The sequence below is a fragment of the Phyllostomus discolor genome, chromosome 8 (genome assembly GCF_004126475.2).
Source record: "Phyllostomus discolor isolate MPI-MPIP mPhyDis1 chromosome 8, mPhyDis1.pri.v3, whole genome shotgun sequence".
NCBI lineage: Eukaryota > Metazoa > Chordata > Mammalia > Chiroptera > Phyllostomidae > Phyllostomus > Phyllostomus discolor.
This window is the reverse complement of record NC_040910.2, coordinates 63,384,130-63,403,897: the sequence shown is the minus strand read 5'-3', so window position 1 is coordinate 63,403,897 and position 19,768 is coordinate 63,384,130. Positions and strand designations below refer to the sequence as shown.

General features: G+C 41.8%; 1 protein-coding gene and 2 pseudogenes across 4 annotated transcripts in view; 2 read left to right on the top strand and 1 right to left on the bottom strand.

Moving 5' to 3' along the window:
* The window catches only part of SPECC1 (sperm antigen with calponin homology and coiled-coil domains 1), a 258,495-nt gene that overhangs the window by 30,013 nt on the left and 208,714 nt on the right, over positions 1–19,768 (top strand). For all 4 annotated transcript variants that reach the window (XM_036032942.1, XM_036032943.1, XM_028534280.2 and 1 more), the window contains exon 2: positions 9,157–9,326. In XM_036032942.1, coding sequence (XP_035888835.1) covers positions 9,180–9,326 — 147 coding nt within the window. In that variant the 5' untranslated portion in view covers positions 9,157–9,179. The remainder of the gene's footprint in view (positions 1–9,156; positions 9,327–19,768) is intronic.
* On the top strand, positions 4,017–4,941 carry LOC118502080 (annotated as a pseudogene).
* On the bottom strand, positions 18,155–19,661 carry LOC114515295 (annotated as a pseudogene).

Genomic DNA, 19,768 nt, shown 5'->3' with positions numbered 1-19,768 from the left:
GGAAGAATGGGACAAGTGTAATAGTATAATCAATAAAATGTACTTTAAAATAAATTAAAAAGGATAGTTTAAGGAACTTTCAGAACCACATCAAGCATAACTTCAACTTCATCATAGGGGTACCATAAGGAGATGACAAAGATCAAGGGTTCGAGAAACTATTTTAAGAAAACTATTTTAAGAAATAATTTCCCTAATGTGGTGAAGGAAAAAGGCACAGAAGTCCAGGAAACACAGAGAGCCCTAATAAGATGAGCCCGAAGAGGCCCACACAGACACATCTTAATTAATTTAGCAAAGGCTAAAGACTAAGAGTAAATCTTAAAAGCCACAAGAGAAAGACAGTTAGTTACCTACAAGGGAGCTCCCATAAGACTATGAGCTGATTTCTCAACAGAAACATTTTAGGCCAGAATTGGTTGGCATGAAATATTGAAAGTGATAAACAGCAAGGACCTACAACCAAGGCTACTTTACCCAGCAAGGCTATCATTAAATGAGAAATACTGAGCTTCCTAGACAAGAAAAAGCTAAAAGAGTCTGGTACCATGAAGCTAAAATTACAAGAAATGTTAGAGGGTATTTTTTAAGAAGGAAAAAACACAGAGGAACATAGTTAATAGAGTAAAATGGCAATAAATACATACTTATCAATAATCAATTTAGCCCCGGCTAGTGTAGGTCAGCAGATTGAGCATGGGCTGAGAACCAAAGGGTCTCTGGTTCAATTCTCAGTCAAGGTACATGCCTGGGTTGTGGTCCAGGTCCCCAGTGGGGGCCATGTAAGAAGCAACCACACATTGATGTTTCTCTCCCTCTCTTTCTCCCTCCTGTCCCCTCTAGATAAGTAAGTAAAGCTCTCTTTAAAAATCCATTTAAATGTAAATGGCTTAAATGCTTCAACCAAAAGGCATAGCACAGCTGAATGGATAAGGAAACAACACCCATATTTATATGCTGTCTATAAGAGACCCACCTCAGAATGAAAAATACACACAGACTGAAAGTAAAGGAAGTAAAAGGATATTTCATGCAAATTGAAATTTTTAGAAAGCTGGGGTAGCAATACTTACATCTGTTAAACAGCCTTTAAAACAAAATCTATAGTAGGAAACAAAGAAGGACACTACTTAATAATAAAGGGAAAAATCCAGTGAGAGGATATAACCCTTGTAAACCTTTATGCACTCAACATAGGAGCACCTAAATATATAAAGCAACTCTTGATAAACATTAAAGAGAGAGATCAACAGTAATACAGCCATAGTAGAGGACTCTAATACCCCGTTGACATCAGCGGATAGATCTTCCAGACAGGAAATAACAAGGAAACAGCAGCCTTCTGTACATTGACTGCAGTGATGGGGAGTTATCACCACCATTATTACCAGGGATTGGAAAATACGACTGAAATTATATCTTTCAGTAAGGATTCCATGACTTAATTTTCTTGCAAGTTTAATTGATATGGGAAACAAGAAATGATATGTTGCTTTATAATCCCATGGGCTTGCATGTACAATGCCTAGTAAAATCTGCCCAGGCTAGGTACCCTTAAATATTGATTTGGTATTGAATGAATGAATGAATAATAGGCAAATAAAAGAAAGTGATTTAAAGAAAAAAAGAGAAAAGAGCAGCCTTAAACAATACACCTGACCATATGGATTTAATTCATATATTCAGAGCATTTCATCCCAAAGCAGCAGAATATTCATTCTTTTCAAGTGCACATGGAATATGTTATAGGATAGACCACATGTTAGGCCACAAAACAAGTCTCAATAAACTTAAGTAGACTGAAATCATATCAACATCTTCTCTAAACATAATGGTATAAAACTAGAAATCAATCACAAGATAAAAACTGAAAAACACACAAATACTTGGAGGCTAAATAACACGTTACTAAACATGAATGGGTTAACAATGAGATCAAAGAAAGAAATAATAAATACATTGAAATAAATGAAAATGAAAATACAACAGCCCAAAATCTATGGGACACTGCAAAAGCAGTCTGTAGAGGGAAATTCATAGCATTACAGGCAAACCTAAAGAAACAAAGAAAAATCTTAAATGAACATCTAACTTTACACCTAAAGAAACTAGAAAAAGAACAATAAACAAAGCCCAACATGAGTAAAAGAAAGGAAACAATATCAGAACAGAAATAAATGAAATAGTCTAAAAAAATACAAAAAGATCAGTGAAACCAAGAACTGTTTCTTTGACAAGATAAACAAGATTGACAAACCTTTAACCAGACTCATCGAGAAAAAAGAGAGAGGACCCAAATAAATATAATCAGTAATGAAAGGAGAAGTAATAACTGACACAAAAAAAATACAAAGGATTGTAAGAAACTATTATGAACAACCATATGCCAACAAACTGGACAGTCTGGCAGAAATGGATAAATTCCTAGAAACATACAGTCTTTGAAAACTTAATCTGGAAGAATCAGAAAATCTAAACAGACAGATTACAACTAATGAAATCGAAGCAGTAATAATAGAATATAATAAAAAGCTCAACAAACAAAAACCTGGACCAGATGGCTTCACCAGATGGCTCAACAAACAAAAACCTGGACCAGGTGAATTATACCAAACATTCTTAGAAGAACTAACACCTGTCCTTGTAAAACTATTCCAGAATACTCAAGAGGAGATAAGACACCCAATCTTATTTTACAAAGCCAGCTTGTCCTAATTCCAAAACCAGATAAAGACATTGCAAAGAAAGAAAATTATAGGTCAATATCCTTGATGAATATAGATGTTAAAATCCTCAACAAAATATTAGCAAACCACATCTAGCAATACGTTAAAAAGATCATGCAGCATGATTAAGTGGGGCTTATTTTGGGGATGCAAGGTTGGTTAAAGATACGCAAGTTAATAAACACAATACATCACATAAACAAAATGAGGGATTAAAAACCACATGATCATATCAATAGATGCAGAAAAAAACATTTGATAAAATCCAGCAGTCATTTATGATAAAACTGTCAGCAAAGTGAAAATAGAGAGAACATACCTCAATGTAATAAAGGCCATATGTGACAAACCCACAGCCAATGTTATACTCAATGGGCAAAAACTACAAGGATTGGGAACATGATAAGGATATCTGCTTTCACCACACTTATTCAACATAGTTCCTGAAGTTATAGCCACAGCATCTGATAAGAAGAAATAAAGGGCATCAAAACTGGAAAGGAAGAGGTAAAACTGTCATTATTTGCAGATGGCATGGTATGGTGTATATATAGAACCATAAAGATTCCACCAGAAAACTACTAAAACTGATCAATGAATTTGGCAAAGTAGCAGGATACAAAATAAATATCCAGTTGCATTTTTATACACCAATAATGAACTATCAGAAAGGGAAACTAAGAAAATGCCTTTCAAAATTGCTTCCAAAAAATTTCCTAGGAATAAATTTAACCAAGGGTATAAAAGACCTGTACTTGGAAAGTTATAACACATTGAAGAAAAAATTGAAGCAAATAAAAATAAATGGAAGCATATACTGAGTTCAAGAATAGGAAAAATAACATCATTAAAATGCTCATACTACTCAAAGCAATCTATAGATTTAATGCAATTCCTTGATGCCAATGGCTTATTTCACCGAACTAGAATAAATATTCCAAACATGTGCATGACACCACAAAAGACCCTAAATAGCCACAGCAGTCTTGAAAAAGGAGAAAAAAGTTGGAGAAATCACATTATCTGATATCAAACTGTACTACAAAACCATAGTGATCAAAACAGCATGGTATTAGTGTAAAAACAGACATACAGATCAATAGAACAGAACAGAGAGCCCAGAAATAAACTCACATCTTGATAGTCAAATTGATAAATTGACAAAGGAGGCAAGACATACAATGGGGTAAAGACAGTCTATTCAATGAATGATGTTGGAAAAATTGGACAGAAACATGCAAAAAAAAAAATGAAACTAGACTACCTTCTTACACCACACACCAGAATAAACTCAGGCAGTGCCCTCAGCAGTCTCCCAGGTCTGTCTCTTGCTTAGGCAGTGTTTGGATGAAACAGACCCCTTTTCCCAGCCTCTGACCACCCTCCAACCTCTATTCCTGTCACTACCAGAACCACCTCAGCCATCCTCAGCCTCCGAGATCAGCCAACACTGTTTTTTGACCTTAAACTCATTGCCAAATAACCATGAGTTCCCAAATTCATCAGAATTACTTCACCAAGGTAGAGGCTGCCATCAACTGCCTGGCCAACCCACATCTGTGGGCCTCCTACATCTAACTCTCTCAGGGCTTCTATTTCCACTGATGTGATATGACTCTGCAGGATGTGGGCCACTTATTCTGAGAGTTGGCTGAGAAGAAGCACAAGGGCACTGAGCATCTCTTAAAAGTGCAAAACCAGCACGGTGGCCGAGTTCTTTTCTGGGATGTGCTGAAGCCTTCTCAAGGTGAGTGGGGTGACACTCAGGATGCCAGGGAAGCCACCTTGGCCTTAGAGAAGAACCTGACCCAGGGACTTGTGGATCTGCAGGCCTCTGGTTTTGTCCACACAGACCCTCATCTCTGTGACTTCCTGAAGAACCACTTCCTGGTGTCACCCAGTTTCACCTGGAAGTGAAACTCATCAAGAACATGGGTGACCACCTGACTCACCTTCTCAGTCCAGCCAGCCCCCAGGCTGGATTGGGCAGGAGTCTCTTCAAAAAGCTCCCCCATCAAACGTGACTAGGAGCCTTTGGAGCCCAGAGGCCTTTGAGGGGCCCTTGTATGTTCCCCTGGTGTCTGGCTTCTGCCTGAGCCTCTCCCTGAAACCACTAGATCTCCTTGTAACCACTCTGGAGCCCTCTCCCATGCATTAGACCAAATGCAAACAATAAAGCTTTTTGAGACAGAAAAAAAAAAGAAAAAAGAATAAACTCAAAATGGATTACAGACTTATCAGGATGCAACAGGAGGCAAATGATCATTGTTTCTCTGTCACATTGATGTTTCTCTTCCTCTCTCTCTCCCTCTCTCAAATCAATAAACATATCCTCAGGTGAAGATTTTTAAAAATGGATTAAAACCTTAAATGTTAAACTAAAAAACATAAAAATCCTGGAAGAAAACAAAGGCAGTAAAATCTAGGACATTTCTCATAGCAAATTTTCTGACATATCTTCTCAGGAAGGGGAAGCAAAAGAAAAAAAATAAACAAATAGGACTACATCAAACTAAAAAGTTTTTGCATAGCAAAGGAAACCATCAACAGAATGAAAGGACAACCCACTGAATGGGAGAACATATTCACCAATAAAACATACATCTGATAAGGGGTTAATATCCAAAATTTATTTTAAAAACTTACAAAACTAAACACCAAAAAAACCCCTTATCCAATTAAAAATGGACAAAAGGCCTGAATAGACATTTCTCCAAAGAAGACATAAAGATGGCTGGTAGACATATTAAAAGATGCTTAATGTCATTAACTATCAGATGCAAATTAATACCACTATGAGATATCACCTCTTCACACTTGTTAGAATAGCTATCATCAATAAATCAACAAACAAGTATTAGTGAGGATGTGGAGAAAAAGAAACCCTCATCCACTATTAGTGGGAATGCAGATTGGTGCAGCCACTGTGGAAAGCAGTGTGGAGTTTCACAAAAAAAAATTAAAAATGGAACTGCCTTATGACCCAGCAGTTCCACTTCTGGGAATATATCCAAAGAAACCCAAAACACTGACTTAAAAGACTATATTCACCCCTATATTCATTGCACTGTTATTTGCAATAGCCAAGATCTGGAAACAGCCTCAGTGCCCATCAGTAGATGAGTGGATAAAAAAGCTGTGATACATTTACACAATGCAATACTAAGCTGTAAAAAAGAAGAAAATCTTGCATTTTGCAACAGCATGAGTGGACCTGGAGAACATTATGCTAAGTGAAATAAGCCAATCAGAGTAAGACAAGTACCATATGATTTCACTTATATGTGGAATCTAATGAACAAAATAAACTAACAAACAAAACAGAAACAGACTCATAGATACAGAGAACAGACTGACAGCTGTCAGAAAGGAAGATAGTTGCTAGGGAGCTGTGTGAAAAAAGTGAAGGGATTAAGCAAAAAAACCTCATGGTCACAGACAACAGTATGGTGATGATGACCAGAGGGAAAGGTGGATGAGGGGAGGTAGAAGAGGGTAAAGGGGAGATAAATGGTGATGGAAGGAGACTTGACCTGGGGCGGTGAACACACAATACAGTGTATAGATGATGTGTTGTAGAATTGTGCACCTGAAACGTATATCGTTTTATTAATCAATGTCACCTCAATAAATTCAACTTTAAAAAATTGGCTATAAAAAAAGAGTGATTTCAGAATGAAAAGTAATAGACTTGAAGAATGGCAAGGGAGGTTGAACAGACCACCCATGTTTCTGGTGAGACCTCTTTTCAGTGAGGGAGAGCACTAGAGTCTGAAGCAGTTAAGTGATGTGCTCAAGGTGCCCCAGATTACACACTAAGTGGTTGGTAACAGAGTCAGAAGAGAAACCCCACCACCCAACTGCTGATCCTGGACTCTTTTTGCTATACCTCACTGATTCACTTAGACCTTGGAATTTTTGTAATCATCTGTTTAGCCGAAGGCAGCAAGCTTAACCCTATGAAACAACTCCTGAATGCTTAAAGAGATTTGCTATCAAGTGTACGTGAGAATAGTACAGGGAAGACCTGGTGAAGGAATTTGTCAGAGAGGAAAATACTCTTTACACTATTTTAGTCAAAATTTGGAGAATGAGAAGAGAGATGGTATTCCAAGGGTGAGAACCAGCAAAGGTGCACGTTCTTATGGGAGAGTGAGAAGAGTATCGGCAAGCAAGAACAAGGTAAGAAGGCAGAGTCTTCTTGGCTCAGAGAATCTGTGTTGGAGAGTAACTAGGTTGCTGTGTGGTGAGGAAGGAACTGGGAGACATGGGAAGAACAAAAGAGGAAAGGGTTGACAGGGTCCAATTAGGCATAGATGGTAGAAACTGAAGGGTCTGCTAGATTCTAGTGAGTAAATATAAGCTTCATGAGAGCACTGGTTTTCTTTTGTCTGTTTTGTTTGTGGTTGTATTTTCAGTGCTTAGAAGAGTGTCTAGTACATAGTAAACACTCAGTACATACTTGTTGAATGAACAGATAAATGAGGGAACAATTAAAATATGGATCCCAACAAGACTGAAGTTTTTGACCAATGGGATAATGTGATAGAAGCAGCATCCAAGAAAGAATATTTTTGCAGATGTATAATGGATAGTCTCAATATGTAAAGGAACAGAGACAAATCTGCCAGTGTGGAGTGGTATGATGAAGACCTGAATGAGAGTCATAATCCCAGAAGGGGAAGACACAGGGACGAAGGAAAATCACTGGGAAGGAGGACATAATGTGGATGTGGGTATGGAAGCACAAGGACACCTTTTATGAGCCACTGGAACTCGAAAACTTCAAAATCATTTGGATTCACGCTCAAATTTTTTTCATTAAAAATGGACACCTGTGAAATCAAGCACTAATGTTTTTATATTTTGAAATAAAAAACTGGCTTCAGAATTCGTTATAAAACAATGAACCAACTATAAATTTTTCATATACTCAGTTATAGCTTGGGCAAACACAGAGCTGTCTTTCTACAGTATCTTTGGAACTTTTTAATTGTAGTGACTTTTCACTAAAAAATAATGTTGATGGAGAAACTGACTATATTCCCACTGCAAGCTTATAAGTATCCTGAATGGTTGGTTCTGTACCTGACTCTTCCCGTGTTATCTATCCTATTTCACAACCATCGCAGACCATGCGTGTCCCCAGTGTACCCTGCTATTCTGTGTGGAATGACTGGTGTCAGGAAATATACTGAATTGCTTTGATATGAAAAAAAATGTATGAACAGGAGCAAGGTGGCCCTGGCTGAGAGACTCTGTCTGTTGAAATGGTCTCCTCTGGCCAGGAAATGCAGAGGAGAACAGGAGGAGGTCACAGACTGAGTAAGGTTGGGGAGGCGGTCTGTTGCTGTTCTCATGGAGGGCTATGGGGTGTACTGGGATTCATCCAAGAGGGAAGAGACCCAGAGCCTCCTAATACCAGCTGTCATCCCTTAGGGACAGTTAATTAGACCCCTTGGGTCCTGTGAGTGTGGCCACTGGAATTATCCATCACCTTTTGGTGTTTTTTAAAGTGCATTTTAAAATTTATTTCTTTGAAAGGATGGAGCATTATCTGCAGTTCTGGTGCTCTGTCTCATGGTCCTGGTAATTAGAGTCCATGGGGATGGGCAGGGTTGGGACTGGAGCTGGATGAGATCCTAGAGGGCACTTCATTCAGTCCCGTGGTGCGATTGATGGAAGAAACAGGCTCAGAGAGGTGCAGAGATGGCCAGCCACACCTCTCCCAGGAGTGGCAGCACTGATTGCTGATTGCAGGACCTCTCCTGCTTTCCATGTCTCTTTGTATGCCGATTTTCCCCATGGATCTTTAACTGCATGCTGCTACTTTGAACAATTTTGATTTCATAAAATATTTTAGTCAGAGCAGTAACTCTGTCCTATAATGTCACATCTGACCAATAAAAATATGCTCTAATAATTTGTAAATGTTATCCATGTTTGTCCAAAAGAAGAAAAGCTGTGCTTCTGTGAAACCCAATTTTCAAGCAATTTGTTTATGTCTATTTAAAAAGTAGGTAGGTTGTGCCATTGTCAGCCCTAAAGCTGCAAGGCTACTGGACATGGTATGTCTTGGCTCAAGCTGGCCTGTTTCACATGGGGAAATATAGGTAGTGTATGGGTATATAGTAACATTGTATTAGGTGTCCCTGACTAAGAAGAAGCCATCATATGCTGAAAAGTAATGTCAGAACATCAATGATGTTGCACACATGTCTTTATAGCTTGGCAGCAACTGTTGTGAAGCTGGAAGATTAGCTTCATGCAAGGGCAGCACTTTAGGATGAGAGCCACTTTGCAGCCTAGGCAGACCCACTGGTTCTCCAAGATAACAATAGTGAATGTGGTACCTGAGTAAAGCTCTGTGATGTTACTTAGTAGGTTCAAGTTGTGGACACAAGTGTTTTTTTCTTCATTTCTTCTGCAGCAAGACAGGCCCACTTGACAAACATGAGGAGCACAGCCAAGGCCTGGAGTCCAATCACCAAAGCAGGGACCCATGGGATTGACCGTGCACGGCCCCTTCCTGCTGCCTCTTCTGGCATGAAGAGTTCTAAGTCTTCGACCTCGCTGGCTTTTGAGTCCCAACTCAGCAAGGTATCAGCTGAAACACCCAGGGCCAGGAAGCTGGGTGCCCAGCAACCTGCTCAGGAGGACTGGGGAGGGCAGTAGGCAAAGCTAGTAGCCTCCCAGGGCTGGAACAGAGCCTCCAAGGAGGGTCCCAGGGGAACCAGCCTGTCCTGACCTAAAGGAGCAGAGCCAAAGGGGTGAAGCTGGGGCACCTGGGGTCAAGAAAGGAAACCTGCAAAATGGTTCACAGTGGTTCAGATCCCCTTCCCTGGACTCTGTGGGCTCTCCTGTCAGTGTCACCCCCAGCACCCCACTGGGTGGGGTTTCGGGTCACTGATGACCCTGGTAACCCCTTGGTCGTTCTCCATCCTTGTCTTACATGACAGTCAGCAGAATGAACACTGTTGATGAGGCGCTGTGTCTGGGAATGTCTTCTTTCTCCATTGTCTCCTCCCTCAGGGCAGCAGCTTGGAGTCTCCACTGCCCACTCTTTACCCTGCCCTGGGCTTCTAACTTGGGGTGGGCTGCGGGCACAGTCCTTGGGCCTTGGCTCTTTTCAAGCTACTGTGTCACATCCAACAGGTGGTATACTGCCCTGAGATGAAATCAGAGGCAGCATAACCTACCTACACACATGGTTTTGAAGAATTGGTATAATATCCTAGCTATAAAAGGACACTAGTTTATAATTAAATAATCTGTGTTTCCATCTGCATGTGGCTCAGCGTGACTGCACTGAAGCACCTGTGATGCTTAGCACACTGGGATGACAGCTGCAATGCAGACCAGTTCAGGGTCCTTGTGTCTGTGAGTCGGGTGCTGTGAAGGACACTGAGGGAGGGATGGGATTGCTGGACACTCTTGGTAAAGCTCAGAACCCAATTGCAGTCTCCCCTCGTCACTGAATCAAAGCTGTGCACAAAGTACATGGTTTTTGTACATGAAATGAAGGGAACACTCTAGGCTCCGGCCATGATGAAGTATTCCACCTACATGAATGTCTATGGAGTAGGTGAAAATTGTGGGACAGTCTTTATGCAGGAATGTCACATTCATTGTAGGACATCTAGGCTCCTTGTCCTCCTACCTATTAAGTATCAGTAGCACCTCCAATCATGGTGACAACTGAAAATGTCCCCACAAATTTCCAGCACACTCCCTGAGGGACAATGCTGTCTCTGCTGTTCTCACAGTAGGTGATAGTGTCCATTCCCGTGAATACCATGTGTTCATTGCATCCATGTTTGTGTCTCTAACCAGGACCCCTCCTGGACACCTCAAACATAGCACATCCAAAATTGAATCTTGGTTCTGTCCCAGGCATGTCTCAATCCTCCCCAGACCTGCTCCTCCTGAGTCTTCCCATCTGAATCAAGAGCAGCTGCATCCCTTCAGCTCCTCAGGCCAGAGCCATGGCATCATCCTTGAACATGTCTTTTCTCACATCCTGTAGCCCATCAGCAAGATGCCATCACTTCTACCTTAAAAATTAATGTCAACTCCAACCAACTGCCACTGCCTCCTCCAGGACCACCTGGGCCGTGCCACTGTCTTCCTTGTGCACTTCCCAACTGGTCTTTCTGCTTTGTTTGCACCTACATTTCATTCTCAACAGAAGCCAGAGTGGTCCTTTTAACACACAGATCACATCACTACAGTGCTTAAAACCCTCTAGAGGCTCTCCATTCACGAAGGGCAAAGCCCTTGGAGTGGACAGTCATGCCCTGGAGACCCTGCCCCTCCCTTTCTCAGGTGGTATTGGGCTCCCTTCTGCCCTGGCTGCCTGAGCACCAGCCACACATCTCATGGTGCTCATGGAGCTATTCCTCTGATGCATAGGGTCCTCCTGCAGCAGCGTGCTTGCTGCTCTCTCTGTCCACTTCCTCCCTCTGAGCATCCCACCCAGTTTCACACCTCTACCCTTTCTCCTCCTTTACACCTAGGCTCAAATGTCCCCCTGTCAGATGTCATCCCTGACCACCTATGGAAAGTGACCCTTGGCCTCCATACACCCTCCTCACCTGCCTTTCGGCTGTCACTGCCATTACACACACCTACTTGGGGGTGTCCCTCTCCCCCAGGGCTAGAACATGAGATCTCCGAGGGTGTGTTTGTTGCACAACTCTGTCCCTCAGGCTTCACAGAGTAGCCAGGCAGGCACTCAGGGCCGGGCAGGCAACACAAGGGGCCCTGGCTCTACCCCTTCTGTCCATAAAACCTCAGGCAGAAACCCACTGTGGGCCTCTCACCATCCCGGGCAGCCTGGCTGCTGCTTTGCTTACTCTAGCACTCTCAGAGGCAAGTAAATGTGGGCAAAGTGCCCTACGCAGAAGCCCACTGACTATTCTATTATACTGGATTCGACCATCATTTCCATGAATTTTGTTTTTATTATCTTTGACCAGTAGCACACTTGGGAGACATCTTTCATTTAAATTTCAAGTGAATACATACATTTTCTCAATAACAGACCAGGAGAGCTTCTGGAAGCTCAGGAGTGTTCCCTGAGGACAATGAAATGTTGGCTGCTTCTGCTGTTGATAGGTGAGCATTTTGGAGACGTTCACCAGGAGAAATGTCAGGGGAAAAGCAGATTCTCACATTAGAAACTTTGTGCGCCCATTTCTTATTCTCGGGCTCTCAGGTCTAACTAAGTCCATGAAAGGAAATGACAGGGTTGAGGAAGAGTGGCAGAAAGAGTCCTTTAAACTTTTCCTTTTGTAAGCATTCATGTGCAGGTGCTTGGCAGCTTAAATATTAGTGCAACAGTTCGTGAAAATACTTACTAAACATGTCAGAGCAACACCAAAGCATGTACCTCCACAGAGATCTTCTATAACAAACCAGAAATCTCAGGTGGTGCTGAAGCTGCATTCAGTGACTGGGAAACAAAGCCAGACATGCAGCCATGAATAGAGAAAGAACAAGGATTAGTACCTGAGACTAGTAGCTTTCCATCTCTGATGTGGCGCCCAAGAGAATAATGATGAGGAGGAGTGGCTTCAGCTGTTTGTTTAGGAGGACAGGGAAAGCTGGGGTTTTGCCTTTATGCCCTGCTTCCTGAAAAAGCTTCTATGCAATAAGTCTTTCTCAAATGGAGTTCCTTGTAGAAGATGCAGGGTAACTGCCCTATTCCCTAAACAAGCTTTTCTTACCCCACACTGAGAGGTAAGGAGATGGTACTGTAACAGGGTGCAGCCAACAGGGGGGGCCCAAATAGGGATTTGGAATGGGGTCCAGAACTCAGGGTGTCCAGGAAATATTAGGATGTCCTCACCAGCCCCCACAGGTGTGAGCTGGGGGAAGGAACACATGGAGCAGGGCCATTGAGAGCTGTTTTGCATAGCAACAGCTTTGCAGCTAACCTCTGGTGTGGTCATTTAACATATCTATAACCTTTAACTCGTTACATAGGTATGTTAAATAGCTGTGGTCACGCTCTGAAGCAGGAGGATGGAAGCAACTTCCCTACCAAGACATAAATGGGGGGCAGGTCCCCCGAGTTACGGCACCTGCTAGGGAGCTTGGAGATGATTGGCTCCATGACATGGGGCCACACCTGCCCAGACTCACGATGGCAGCCTAGTAAAGCTGGAAGGATATGAGAGTGCTGGCAAATATAGCGAATTGTGGGAGGAGTCAGAAATGGGGCTGCAGAGGAGGATTGACGTGGGGATTTAAACCCAGACACGGCAGCCATTGGAGGGAGAACCACACAGCTTTGGCAGAGTGGAAACTCCTGCAGCCCTAGGAGAGAGGATCACCATGCGGCTTTAGCAGAGAAACGCCAGTCAGCTTTGGCAGAGTGACGACCCCCTTCCCACAGCCCTGGGAGGGAGAACCACGTGGCTTTGCCAGGGTGGAGACTCCTGCAGCCCGAGAGGACCGCGTGTCTTGGGCAGTGGAGAGAGAACCTCTCGACTTTGCCAGAGTGGGGACCCCTGCAAATTTAGAAGGAGAAACCACCACCCAGCTTTAGCAGAGATTCTGGTGACACAGCTGATGGTGCCTGGAACCGAGGGAGGCCTCCCAGCAGAGCATGGATTACTGGCAAGAACCGGGGGTGCCTGAGCTATGGACTTCTATTTCTTTTCCTGAGATACGGTACTCTGGACTGGGCAAAGGAGGAAGGAAGGACTGTGTGTGTTCGTGGGTGTTTTAAGGGACTTTGGGATTTTGATGAAGACATTAGGTCACTACTTTAAGTTTGTATAGCATTAAATAAACACTTCCTTTCCTATTCACGAATCTCTGGCATTGAGAGACATCTTTCCTATAGACAGCAGAAATAACGAACCTGGGGGTTTCTTTCAGTAATAGTATATCATCCCAGGCCCCCCCTTGTTGTTCTGTAACAGTACACCATTGGCCTATAGCATTTCTGAATTATCTTTTGGCTTAGAGAGGACAGGATCAGCTCTCTTTATAAAAGTTGGGAGTCTTCCCACTGCTTATCGACTCCTGTCCTCCAGTCCTCTGTTGCTGCTGCCTGTTGCCTCTGCCTGTCACCTCATCTCTACCTTGCCTCCTCTTATGGAGGAGTGGGTGGAGGCAGGCTTTGCCCTCTGGCACCACATGGTCAGGGACTGGGGTGGAAGTGCAGAGGCAACTGTACCTCTGGCCCAGCTGTACCTCCTCACCCTGGTTGGATTCCCTCTCTGGTTTGTAGAGTCAGCCTCTGTTCCCTGGGTCTTGTGCTGTAATTTGAAAATTCATACTTCTTTATGTAAGCCTTCCTGATTTTAGTGATGTCAGAATTGCAGAGGAAAGCAGAACCAAGTGCATGTCATTTGCATTATTGTATTAAGAATTCCCTTAACTGCAGTGATTTCCCTTTTTTTATTTGGGGTATTGTCTGGGGAATTTTCAAAGCCTAAAATCAGATTTTCCTCTGGGGATCTACAGAAGTACCTGAACATGCATCTAGACAGAGTAAATAATAGGGTTTTTTTTTTCTATTGAGAAAAAGTTGCTGACATCATGAACTGTTGTCATATAAAACATTACACTGGTGACCTGGCACGTGATTTGACAGGCTGGAGAGCTTGGGTGCAGCAACCCTGTTGCTCTGAAATGGGAAATAGAAAAATAGTTATGGAGTCACTGTAAGGGTGATTGCATGACTTCTGCATCAACCCAAGGGCCATGTTCAGTCCTGTTGTTAAATTAGGGGTCCCAAAGTTGGCCAGAAAATATGATTATATTCACATCTAGTAACTAGAATGCATGCAAACCATCCTTTCAATGTTAGCTATTTGTGTTTTACTTGTTTGCATTTTTTAAAGATTTTGTTTGTTTGTTTGTTTAGAGAAAGGGGAAGGGAAGGAGAAAGAGAGGGAGAAAAATATCAGTGAGTGGTTGCCTCTCACTCACCCCTACTGGGGACCTGGCCCACAACCCAGGCATGTGCCCTGATCGAACTGATGACCTTTTGGTTTACAGGTCAGCACTCAATCTACTGAACCACACCAGCCAGGACTATTTGTTTTTTAAACTAATATTTTTTTAAGATTTTGACCAAAGTTACTTGACTAATGCTAAGAATTTTATCATCATCCCTCTTAGAAAGTAGGCTTGGGGGAGTTATTGTTTAATGAGTTTCAGTCTGGGATGTTGAAAAGTTCTGGGCATGGATGATGGTGATGATTGCACATCATGAATGTACTTAATGCCCCTGAACTCCAGTTAAAGTGGTTAACATTAGGGTGGTCAATGACGAGGGCTGGGAAAGAATTCACAAAGAGAAAAAAGTGTAGAAAGTAAAGTTTTGTGGGGTTTTTTGTTTGTTTTTTAAATAAGGGATTCTTTTTTTAAAGGTTTTATTTATTTATTTTTTAGGGAGGGAAGGGAGGAAGAAAGAGAGAGAAAGAAACATCAATGTGCAGTTGCTGGGGGCTGTGGCCTGCAACCCAGGCATGTGCCCTGACTGGGAATCAAACCGATGATGCTTTGGTTTACAGCCCACACTCAATCCACTGAGCTACACCAGCCAGGGCAGAAGTAAGGTTTTATTAACTCTCCAAGAAAGGAGAGAGGCATGGTGTGGAGGGATACACCAGCACTGAGGGGTGGGGCTTTGAGCTTTTATTGGATTATAACTGGATTAAAAGGTTTCGGGTACCGTTTTCTAGCCCCTGGGATGTTCTAACACGAGGCTGCAATTTACTCCAATGTTATTTTCTGCCTGTGGCTATAGGGAGTGGTTAGTTCTGTTCTTGCTTTCCAGTCATTTCCTGTCTTGGGGCCACAGGCTCAGATGAGTAAAATGATAGTCACATTTAACAAGGTCATAGGCCTGCTCAGCAAATGGCACCACAATAGCAAATGGTGCTGATTTGTCCTTTCAGTTAAGATGGTAAATTTTATGTTATGCATATTTTACCACAATAAGACATATTTAGAGGAGATAGAAAAAAATAGGTTAGACTTTGCTAGGGTGGAACCAAGGTTTTGCCCAAATTATAACTCCCTGCGATTTTCTTTTTCTTTTGTATTGAGGAGTAGCATACCTAGAGTAAAGGATGTGTAGTGCATTAATCTTAGTCTCAGCTGTACAGTTCATTGAGCTTTTACGTGTGTTTGTGTCTGTATAACACCACCCAGTCAAGATGTGGAACATTCAAGCGCCCAGGAGTTTCCTTCCTACTCAGTAACTCCCTCAGCTGGTAATCTCTGTTTTGACTTCTACTAACCAGGCAGTATAAATTCTTTTGTGTCTCTGGTTTCTTTCACTTGGGATAATGTATTTGAGATCCATCCACTTATTGGTATATTCATAATTTTTAAAAATTGCATGAACTTTCTATTGTATACTCTACTGCTATTTAATTTACCCCCTCTCCTGTTGAGGAACAATTTGGGTTGTTCCAGTTTGGGGCTGTCATAAATAAAGCTTCTGTGAACATTCTTTTGATGAACCTGTGTACTCACTCCTCTTGGGTATATATCTAGGAGTAGGACTGCTGATTACTAGGGTGCAAATGTTCAGCTTTGGTAGATATTGTCTGTTTTCCAAAATGGTTTCCAAAATGTATACATTCCCGTCAGCAGAGCACGAGAGCTCCGATCGTTCCACCACCTCACTGACACTTGCTATCAGCGTACTTTTCTCTTTTGGGCTATTCTGGGGGTATGTAGCACCCTGAGATGTAAACAATGCAAAAGTAGAAAATGTCTTTTTAAATTCTGAAAATCATTAAACTCCTAATTCTCAGTAAATGACCCTGAAGGCAGTGGAGGAAGGTGGACCAGGGCCTTTGGGCCCCTGCCAGTGCAGTGGGCAGGGGCTGCCCATTTCGAGTCTCAGTTGATATGAAGGCTTTTCCATATGTTTTTCAACAGATGTCAGATGTATTTGTAATGGCTCTGGGCATCGCACCTCCCTGTCTCTTGTGTTCTAGACCAGCAATTTTTAACCTTTACCATCTCATGACACACATAAACACTAAAATTCTGTGGCACACCAAAAAAATTTTTTTTGTCGATCTGACAAAAAAAAAGGTATAATCTTGATTCATTCACACTGGACAGCTGTCATTGTGTTGACTGTTGTCATTTTTTTTTTATTCAACATTCTATAAGAAAAGAGGTCCATGCCCCTGACTAAGTAGTCAGATACTGTATGTTTTACAAATTCTTGTGGCACACCAGTTGAAAATCGCTGTCCTAGAACTATTCCTCTTCAGCAATATCCTTTAAAGAAGACTTACAATAGTTGGGAAAACTTATTTGTAGTTTTCTCATTAAATTTGAATGTAATTTTCCTGGACCAGATGTGTGATATCACTTAGGGGTCCCCCTCTTTTTTTTCAGCAGCAGATGAAACAATTTTATTTCACAGTTATCTTTAAAACTGCAAAGACACTGTTCTTTTTCTTCCTTTTCATTGAATTTATTGGGATAACACTGGTTAACAAAATTATACAAGTTTCAGGTGCACAATTCTACAACACATCATCTTTGCACTGCATCGTGTGTTCACAACACCCACGTCAAGTCTCCATCCATCACCATTTATCCCCTATACCTTCCTTCCCCTCCCCCACCACCCTCAGCTATCACCACACTGTTTTCCATGTCCATGAGTATTTCCTTTTTCACTCAACCCCTCCAACATCACCCCAAACCAGCCCCCAGGCCTCACCCCAGACAGCTGTCAGCCTGCTCTCTATGAGTCTGTCTCTATTTTACTTGTTAGTTCATTTTGTTTATTAGATTCTACATATGAGTGAAATCATATGGTACTTGTCTTTTTCTGACTGGCTTATTTAACTTAACATAGTGCTCTCCAAATTCATCCATGCTGTTGCAGAGGGTAAGATTTCCTTCATTTCTATGGCCAAGTAGTATTCTGCTGTGTAAATGTATTACAGCTTTGTTATCTACACATCTACTGATGGGCCCTGGGACTGCTTCTAGATCTTGGCTATTATATGTAATGCTGCAATGAACATAGGGGTGCATTTATATTCTTTGAATCAGTGTTTTGGGTTTCTTAAGATATATTTCCAGAAATGGAATTGCTGGGTCATAAGGCAGTTCACTTTTAATTTTTTGCAGAAACTCCATACTGTTTTCCACAGTGGCTACACCAATCTGCATTCCCACCAACAGTGCACAGGGGTTCCCTTTTCCCTGTGTCCTTGCCAACACTTATTGTTTGTTTATTTATTAATGGTAGCCATTCTGACAGGTGTGAGGTGATATCTCATTGTAGTTTTAATTTGTATTTGATGATTAGTGACATTGAGCATGTTTTTCATATGTCTGTTGGCCATCTGTGTATATATTCAAGCTCTCTGCCCATTTCTTAACTGGATTGTTTGTTTCTTTGATGTTGGGTTGTATAAGTTCTTTATAAATTTTGGATATTAACCCCTTATCAAGATGTATGGGCAAATATTTTCTCACATTCAGTGGATTTTCTTTTTATTTTGTTGATGGCTTCCAAGACACTATGTTCTTCACATAAAAACATTAGTACAGATAAAAATACTTTCTAGAATATCATTACATGGACCCCTTCAAAGAGAAATGCATCCCATTATATGGTTTCAGTGACATTGCTTGGGAAAAACTCACACCTGGACTGATTCCTAAAACAGCATTTCACCACTGCCTCTTTTGGTTCAAAGTATAGATCATTGTTACCAGGACAGGTTTCAGTGTTCTTCTTCACATTGGATGATACACATAAAGACAGGGGATTATCACTTAATGCCTTTTATGCAGGCTCATCAGCAGGTTGAACAGGCTATGCCTCTCTCTGTGGCCTTTCTTCAAGACCCAGGAACAAAGACACATTATCAACATCACACATCATAAACTCCAGGTCTTCACCAGCAAGTCCAATGGAAATGTTCTTTGTAGTCAGGTCCTGTTCTGCAGGAAGTGTCTTTCTCTTTTTTTCTTTTTTTAATTTTTTTTAAAGATTTAATTTATTTATTTTTAGAGAGGGAAGGGAAGGAGAAAGAGAGAGAGAGAGAAACATCAATGTGTGGTTGCTGAGGGTCATGGCCTGCAACCCAGGCATGTACCCTGACTGGGAATCAAACCTGCGACACTTTGGTTCACAGCCCGCGCTCAATCCACTGGAAGTGTCTTTCATAAAGCACAGAGACCACGCTTAACCAGTTCATTCAAACTGTACTGAGCAGACTCAGACACATGTCTGTCCAAGCAAGTATGGGCTCCAATGGACATAGTTCTGCAGTCAAAACAGATGGGGAGACTTGGAAAATATGGGGATCCATATTATCATAACCAGCAATAAGCAGCCCAACACTGTGTGGTCTTCGGCCTTCTCTTTGCATTGGTATCTGGCTCTTGCTTCCAATTAGAGATAAAAGACATGGCACAGGAAGAGATCTGTCAAATACAAATCTGGAATCCAACGCTCCTGGTGCATAAAATTACATAACATTCTAGCATCAGCATAAGTCCCGCAGTTGAGATACCAATATGGTTGTCAACAGGGAGAACCTGTTTCTGAGGAGCTGCAGGCTCTGACTGTGCTCTCTCCAATGCCCCACTGCCTCTCTCCTGTTCAGCCCAGAGTTGCTTAACGGGTGTCCCCCTCTTAAACTTCAATTTCTTTCGACAAATGTTTGTTCTCCCTTTCCATGACATACGAGAAAGCAGAAAAGGAGTTAGGGGGTTCTGCTCTCTGTTGTTCATTAACAGTGTTCCCTGGCCTCCAAAACAGTTCCTTCTTCCCTTTGAACACATTGTCTATATGAGATTGTATACAGGGTACTTTGCATTGAGCATAGGGTGGATATTCAGGTCTTTTCTACATCTTCCATTTGCTTCCTCCAGACATATATTTAAGTTAATTCTCTTGTCCTTGGATTTTTTGGTGCATTGTCATGTCCTGACTTTTGTACATCTCAAAGTTCTTTTTTTATAAGCGCCTGCTTTTCTAAAAAAAAAAAATTTTTCCAGGAAAGCAGGGTTTTTAAGAATTTATT